The sequence below is a fragment of the Triturus cristatus genome, chromosome 2_1, assembly GCF_964204655.1.
Source record: "Triturus cristatus chromosome 2_1, aTriCri1.1, whole genome shotgun sequence".
Lineage (NCBI taxonomy): Eukaryota > Metazoa > Chordata > Amphibia > Caudata > Salamandridae > Triturus > Triturus cristatus.
This window is the reverse complement of record NC_140581.1, coordinates 1,075,837,995-1,075,846,387: the sequence shown is the minus strand read 5'-3', so window position 1 is coordinate 1,075,846,387 and position 8,393 is coordinate 1,075,837,995. Positions and strand designations below refer to the sequence as shown.

The 8,393-nt window shown below is 42.3% G+C and overlaps 1 protein-coding gene across 1 annotated transcript in view; it reads right to left on the bottom strand.

Annotated features, from left to right (window-relative positions):
• Positions 1–5,488: 5,488 nt before the first annotated feature.
• LOC146866381 (alcohol dehydrogenase 1-like) overlaps positions 5,489–8,393 on the bottom strand; it is a 286,340-nt gene continuing 283,435 nt past the window's right edge. The window contains exon 9 of the mRNA XM_085636258.1: positions 5,489–5,951. Within this exon, the coding sequence (XP_085492384.1) occupies positions 5,927–5,951 (25 nt within the window). The 3' untranslated portion in view covers positions 5,489–5,926. The remainder of the gene's footprint in view (positions 5,952–8,393) is intronic.

Genomic DNA, 8,393 nt, shown 5'->3' with positions numbered 1-8,393 from the left:
TATAGGTGTTTGGAAATTCCTGTTATTATCTGGACATATCGGACGTATCGGATCAGTAAAACATCTGGTACTATTACAAGATCTTCCTCTACCTACATAGGCTATGGTGTCTGACTGTCCTGTGGGCAGTCCTGATCCTTCCTCCTCCTCGTTTTGTTCAAACTGGTCTACCGCTAATCTTTCTTCGTGTAGACGTTCTATTTCTTTACGGATCTTTCTGCACATGGCTATTATACATTTTTGCCTGTCATGTCTCCCTTCTGATATATTCTGGCTCCATCTGGTAAGAGTTTCCATTGTTTCCGGGTCTACCCCCGGTCGGTCTTGATTTCTGATTACGCAATTTATGAGGAAACGTAACAGTTCCCCTTGTATCTCCACTTTCTGGTATTCCATAGCTCTGTTAATACATTCAGAATCTCGCCCTGTCTGGACAAAATGATATATATTATCTAGATGCATCGTCATTCCTGATAACTTCCCTAAATACACCGCGGCTCGTCTGATACGTAATGATGCCAGGGTCATTTCGTCCTCTTTTCCGGGCACAGGGTCATATCTACAATCTATAAGAAGTTCCTTAAGCGTACGGGCATTTATGAGTTTGGGGGTACGTGAATGTGCAGATTCTTGAAAAGTAAGTTTATTTATTCTGGGTGGCGTAGAAAAAATATTGGTAGCACCTCCGGTAGCCCCGTCTGGAGTATCGGGCGTGAAAGGATTCGTAGAACGTGATACAGCAACTATAGGTGTGGACACAGCTATAGAAGTAGCTGTAGGAACAGATGTGGAAACGGACGTGCTTGCCGGAACTTGTGTCAGGTTTTGTTGTTGTAAAGGTATTGATACAGGATCTTGGCGTTGAACCTCCCCGGCCGACGGTCTGTGTGGGGCGGGGTTAGCATACTCGGGAGCTGCGTCATCTAAATATGAGGAAAGAAAAACATCTTCTGCGGTTCTAGGATGCCCCTTAGGATGTACCTTTATTGGAAATAATGGGGGTGGCAAGTCTTTTGGTATCCCCGCAGTAGCCTTAGGTAATCCCTCGGCCAGAAGGGGATACATACCCTTCATAAGGGCATGTCTTTGTCTGTCTACTTGTTCTGATTTTACTCGTGTACCTTCTTCAATTAATAGATTTTCTTGAACTTTATTTGAATTCTCTTTACTCTTCTCTTCCTGTCTACGTGCTTTTTCTGTACGTCTATACGATTCTTTACGCCATAATTCAATGGCGTCTTTCTGTGATTGTCTAGCTTTCTTTTTCCATAATTCTTCCTCTACTTTCACGATGCACTCTGCATCCCAGGTCCCAGCTGCGGGCCACCTCTGACTTTCTGGTAATTCCTTAGTGTAGTCTACCCATAGATCAAGAAATAATATAGCGTCTAGGCCGTGTTTATGATACATGAAGTACCCTGGAGTGTCCCTAGGAGGAATAGGAACAGCTTCTTCGAGTACCCCTTTTCTAGTTGTGATCTGTCTTAGTTTTGAAAAGAGCGGCATATTGAAAACTGATCTGATACTTGGTTTTGAACAAACTTAATACAATAAAACACAATAATGAACAGTCATTCATACCACATGCAGGACATATCAATACATTTAACATTTAACATTTACATGAGCAACGATGGTGATGACGATGATCTAAGAAAACTTTATCACTAAACATAATACTCGGCCTTTAACTGAATTATTCTGAATTTATATACTTGATATACTAGATATACTGCTAAACAGTACAGATACACTGCTGGAACAGTGCAGACCGGATTTGTGTACCCAAACCCGTCTGGACCGGCACAACTTATGTGCACGCCAGAACGCCTCCCCAGTAATGGTACTCACCGGGTAGCTCGGAACGGAAGGCCTCGGAAACTGAACTGAACTTGAACCGGACTGGACTCGACTCGAACACTTCGGAAACTGGACTCGACTCGGGACTTCGGAGACTGGTGGGCCTCTGTATACCTCGGATCTTGCTCTCTCAGCTAGGCTCTGGTCGGGATACTTCGCACTTCTCACCGCCTCGTCTGGGTGTTGATCGCAGCCTCAGTCGCCCCCGCTTGACCGGAGGGAGATACAGGAAATCCTGCTGGTACGCGTTGTTGTCCGTCCAGCTGTGGCAGGAGACCGGGCCTGCAACGCACCACCGGCGCGTGAGATGAGAAAGTGTCCCTATTCGGGCGCCATTTATGTGGTAAATAATTTAATTACCGGGACTTAATTTGATACAGAACATAATAAAAATAGCTCAATAAGTAAGAGGCAGAATCCGTGGTATTAGAGGTTCGGAATGGGCTTTATTCCAATGGACGATTTCGAAATCGTGGCCTCCAAGTTCCATCACCACGGAGGTTCAGGAAGTGAAGTACATACATTATTGTTAATTATTCACTTTTATACAATAGGCATTACAGTGAAGTAAATGCGAGAGGCGTAACAATTGATAGTGTAGATAAGACATACATACGTAGCAAGAAGTAGGTGGAACTGGGAGTAACAAAAAACGTCATTGGTTGTGATGTCACATATGGGTGGACCTATGAAATAATTTCGCAATGTCAGCAGAAATACTTGGCAGAAATGCGCACACAGCAGCATGACGTGTGATTGACGTGCAGCTAGGGGGTGAAGGGGACTTGACATTTAGCTCTACATGTGGCGACAGAAGTCTGGAGGGTCAAGTCAACCTAATCCCAAATCATATCTAACATCCTATGTTTAAAGAACTATGTTATCCAAAAGAGAGTTCTCTTAGAGTAGAATCTTATTCTATACTGACTATACTGACTGTTAGTGCGTGTACAAGCGTCTAAGTGTCTACACTAGATGCGAGGGCAGGAATCTTCCATGGTAACAGGGCTATGAATTACTTGTATAAAGACAGAGAAGCCGGGCCTTTGCTCGGTAGCTGGCAGAATGTTTACTTAAGCTACTAGACAGGAATGCATTGGGCAGGGAGCGGAGCAGATAATTTCCGAAGGTGAAATACAGTTCTTGGCAGGCAGCAAGCTGATGTCAGGCATCGTGAGCCGCGCAGGGAATGAGACAAAGTTCATGGTCACAGATGCAGGCTCGGACTGGAGCTTCAGAGGCAGAAAGCAAGGAAAGCTTGATGACAGAATCCGGGCCTACTTGCCTGGACTGAAAAATGGCATAAGTGAACCATATAAAGGCGGTGGCCTTTCGTACTTAGGAATGGAATATCCGGCCCATTCATGGCGGATCTGAAAGAGGACATGTTAACGGTGGACGCACATGTATTTGCGTCTTCATAACTGGAACTGGAGGGAACATACATGTACTTGTAACATGTACATAGAACCGTTGGGGTCCAAGATAGGGGACATAACTGACCAGAAAAATCCATATTTCCACAATTGTGTAGCTGTCTGGGAAGAATATAAATAGTCCATCTGTTAAATTCACCCTATCATGTGTCCCAGGAACAGGCTGCAGGCACCAAATAGGGCAGGAAAACGCCAAATTCGTAAAAGTGGCATTTTCAAAATTGTCATTTAAAATCCAACTTTACCATTAAGGAAGATTATTTAAATTTACATTTCTCAGACAACAGACATTTATTTCCTACCTGCCCCCAATCAAAGTTAGCACTTAATAAGTGTAATAAAGCAACCCAAGGCTATCCTACGGGGTATGTAGGCCTCACAGTAGGGAAAAATTAGTTTGTGAGTTTATCACATCCAGGACATGTAAAACTTAAACGTACATGCACTTCCTTCTAATTAGAATGCACCATGCAATAGGGGCTGTCTAGACCCACCTTAGGTGTGCATTATATGTCATAAAAGGGGAGGTTATGGCTTGGCGATTGGGTTATTTTGTTAAGTTGAATTGGCAGTTCGAAGCTGCCAGCAGACTGTAATGGTTGACCTGAGACATGTTTTAAGAGGCTACTTAAGTGGGTGGTACAATAAGTGCTGCATGTCCACTAGTAGCATTTAATCTACAAGCACTGAGTATATGGTATAGGTATGAGTAAATTAAATATACCAATCAGGTGTAAATCAATTTTACAATGTTTTAGGGAGTACTTTAGCACTAGTTACCAGTGGTATAGTGCTCAGAGTCCTAAGGACAGCACAAACAAATTCATAAAAATAGGTGGGGTGTAGGCAACAAAAAGATCGGCGAAGACAACCCAAAGGCTGACAGGTCTCACAGTATCTCTATATGTACATGTATGAATGCATCATACCAAAAGCTACAAATATTTATTCTGTCAATACATGTTTTCTTTACTTCAGAGTAATAGTATTTTTCAGGTCACACATCTATTGTGAATGCTTGTGGCTGTCTTTGTAGGGACCAAGGAGCTACACTGATGGGTGAGTATACAAAGAGGTATAGGCTTATGGATCATTGTAAAGAATCCAAAAACAAAAAGTTGGGGATATGTGTTTTGCTAGCTTGCTACACTCGCTCTATCAGTTCCATTCAGAATATATTTCGAAGTGGGGGTATTTTATTATTCTGGCTGTTATCTCAGTATGTTTATGCAACTCTAGAATTGGAATATGCTAAATTGAAATTCCATATTGTTGTGCGCTAGTTTATCCAACAAGCAATCCGTTACCACAGATCCTATATTTAACCGACAAAAGAACAGAGGCAGTTGAAATAAAGCAATTTGTTCTAGATGAAACCTGGATTTACAGTCAACTATGTATCCACTAAATCAAGGCCCAGATTTACTAAGATTTTGCATCAGGGTTGCATCACTTCTTTGGAACAGCAACATTTATGCTGGGTTTTATAAAGCCATGCAAAGTCTGGCTTCTGTGGCTTTCTGTTGCTTTGTAAAAAAAAAAATTGACCAATGTGAGGCAGCGCTTCTTATCTTGCGTCAGGGAGGCATTACTTAAGTGGAGCATGTGTGTTCGTGTGCATCCACCCAAGTATTTTGAAGCAAACCAATATTTACTAAAGTCAGTATACATGGGTTTGCTTCAAAATGGTAGGCCATCCCGAGGCTGCTGTACTGAGGATAAATATATTATTTTCTTCTCATTTTTTCCTATTTGTATGTGTTCTGCATTTTGAATTACACATACAAAGAGAAAATAGCCTCCAAGGTTAGCTTGTGTGCAGGAAGGTATCCCTTCTTGTACAAAAACTATCCTGACCACAATGAAGGCACCCTTGCGGCATGACACACGAGTGCCAGCACTGGTGTTAGGCAGCCACAAGTGAGCCAATGCTAGGAGACAGCAGAACTGCACCATATCTTTGTGAATATGGTGCGGTTCTGTTCTCTCCCTTTAACGAAACGTAGTGCAGCATTTTTCCTTGCTGCACTGCGTTGCATGAAAGTTTAGTAAATCCATGCAAGATCTTTTACCCCATGCACTCTGTTTTTGCATTGGTCCATTTTAACCTGTTCAAAATACTTTCTGTATTGACAAGCAACACATTTTCTTGTTTTTTTAAACTCATAATAGATGACAAAAGGACTGCAATATTGATCTTGAATATGGATCATCTTTATTAAAATTCGAAGAGCAGGGATTATTTTTCTAAATATTTCGTTATGTAACATATTAAACGTGTACGTGCATTTTAGTGTTTCTATGATTTGCTGGTGCTTTAAAGCTGCATAATATAAAAGGGTAAACATATTAGCTATGCATGATAAATATATATATATGACAGTATTGTGTTCCTCAGAAAGCTGCAAATGCAAATTTATCTAAATGCTAATTATTTGTACACTTATGAATAAGCTCTACTTTTGCCTGATTCTGAGATACAACATAATGCCCTTCTTCTCTTTATGTTCATACATTTTAGAACAAATTACAGTCATTCAGTCCATGGCATGCCAATCAAGAATTGTAATGAGCCTTTGCATCTGTTGTAGAAGTAGTTTCTGTTGATTGTATTTTCCATTGACAGGATTTTAAAATGTCACAACGCAGCGGATACTGTGAACAAAAATGACAGTTGTATAAGTTGCTTGAAACAAATAATGCTATACAATCAAGAATGATAGAAGGTTATAAGACTGTAAAAAAAGGTGCTAGTTGTTATGTATGGCCATTGAGGGCAGCTTTTGATGTTTCCACAGACTATTGGGGCATATTTCTGAGGAAGTGGCAGAGCGCAGCGTTAGCCTCCTTAGCTTAAAGCTGCACTCCGCCACTTCTGAAATGCAGGGCTGCACCGTATTTACAAAAATACAGTGAAGCCCTGCGTTTCCCCCTGTGCTGGCGCTGATTAGGCACCTAGCACCAATGCAGACACCCATGCACCATAGTGCAAGGGTGCCTGCGTTGTAAGGGAAGATTGTTTATGTGCAGGAAGTTGTCCCTTCCGCACATAAACAATCTGAGGTTGCTTAATGCAGCACACATAGAAGTTGCAAAACAACATTTTTTAATGACTGTTTATGTGCAGGAAGAGACACCTACCTGCACCTAAACAATCAATGACCTTTTGCTGTTTCTATTTGTGATACACAATGCAGCATACATGGAAACAGCAAAAACAAGATGAAATTAAACATTTCTCCTTGTTGTGCCAGGATAAGACCAGGTTTTCCCTGGTCTTAATTTTGCCGCTGCCCAATATTTACGCCACCCTTGCAAATATGGGAGAGTGTCAAAATCAGTGGGTGTTGCAGTGGAACGCCCACCACAGCACCCATTGCCCGCCCCTTTGACACTAAGTATATCGTGAAAGGGGCCTTATTTACAAGGCAGCGTTAAGCCACCTTAAGTGGCTTAACGCTGCCTTGTCAAATAAGGTGAAGCCCCTATCACTTGTAAATAGGCTTGTATATATGCCCTATTGTTTTCCAAAAACATATACATACATACATGGGCATTCGCAAGCAGCCTCACCATTTGGTATGTTGAATTGTCAATCATATTTTGCTTCTTTCCACCACAGAAAATAGCATGAGGCAAGGGGTCCGCCCACTTTTTCCATTTGTTCCCTTCATTTGAGTGACTGTTCAAGCTTGTGCATGTTGTCCACATTCCCTCAATACAGAACCTTTCATTTCAGTGACAACAATTCTCTCAGAGTCTGCTTCTTAATATTATCTGTACATGTTATCTTTAAGGCTATTTGACTCCCTTTAGGGTACCCAAATTCATTTAAGTTGCTAACATACAGTATTAGAGTGAAATTGTGGCAAAGTTCCAGCCTGCAATTTGACTGCTTGTTTGAGTGAGGATTTATTCCTGTCACCTATAAAACAAAATGAATAGTTAAAAAAAAGAAATAACATATGGAAAATATCCACAACGCTAAGGGGCCGATTCCGATTTCGTTGGGAAGGGCTCCGAATGATAGTCAGAGCCCTTCCGACCGAATCGGAACGTGTCGGCCGAATTCCTTTCCAACCGAGCCATTCTGATGGGCTCAGTCAGAAAGGAATACGACTCGGATTTCTAGATTGCAAACGACAGGCTCGGAGAGCCCTTCTGCCATCCGGAAATCCCTCAGTACTCCCCCGGCCAACTCTTTGCGACCGAGGGAGTACGATGGCAGTTTTTCACTGCCTTTTCGTGCCGGTCGATCCGGCACGAAAAGGCAGTCGGAAATTGTCTTTGAGGGCCCCCAGTAGGGCCCCCATGGGTGTCGAGGCTGCCGAATGGTTGCCTGGGGGCACCTATGGTGCCCGTCTGTGGATCCCTTCGCCCGGTGACAGGCGCCTTGGGGTGCTGGCCACAGGGTGCAGAGATGAACTGCACCCCTGCTTTTCACAATGCAAGCATGCATTCCGCTCAGAATACATGCTTGCATTGTGAAGTATACGAGTGCGACCGAACCCTGTTTGGCTGCATCGTACTTGCAGGGCCGTAGCCGACGACATAGAGTCGGTCGGTTACGGCTCCTGACCGATGTCGGATGGACCTGAGTCCGTACGATATCAGAATCGGCCCCTGAGTGTTTATTTTATTTCAAATTTTTATGGAAAGCACATGGTGGCCATTTTTTAGATGGCGGCATGTTTTCTTTTGTATATTTTATCATATGCCTGCAATACATATAAACATTTTTTAAAGTAACCATTGCACCGCCATGAGAAGGCCATACCTATGCATGTTGTTTTCTGTAAAAGACTGAATTTGAACCTCATATTTTATCATATGCCTGCAATACAGTAACCATTGCACCGCCATGAGAAGGCCATACATATGCATGTTGTTTTCTGTAAAAGACTGAATTTGAACCTCAACCTCGCCCTCAACCCTTCTGCTCTTCATTGCCAATTATCAGTCCATATCATTCTCCACATTTTAAGAGCACAATGTGGATTGCCATCAAATTTTAAACTTCAGAAGCTAATCAGTACCATATATTAACTGTAACTTGTAGCACGTGTGTTGTTACTTTAGGTAGACATTCAGATATTA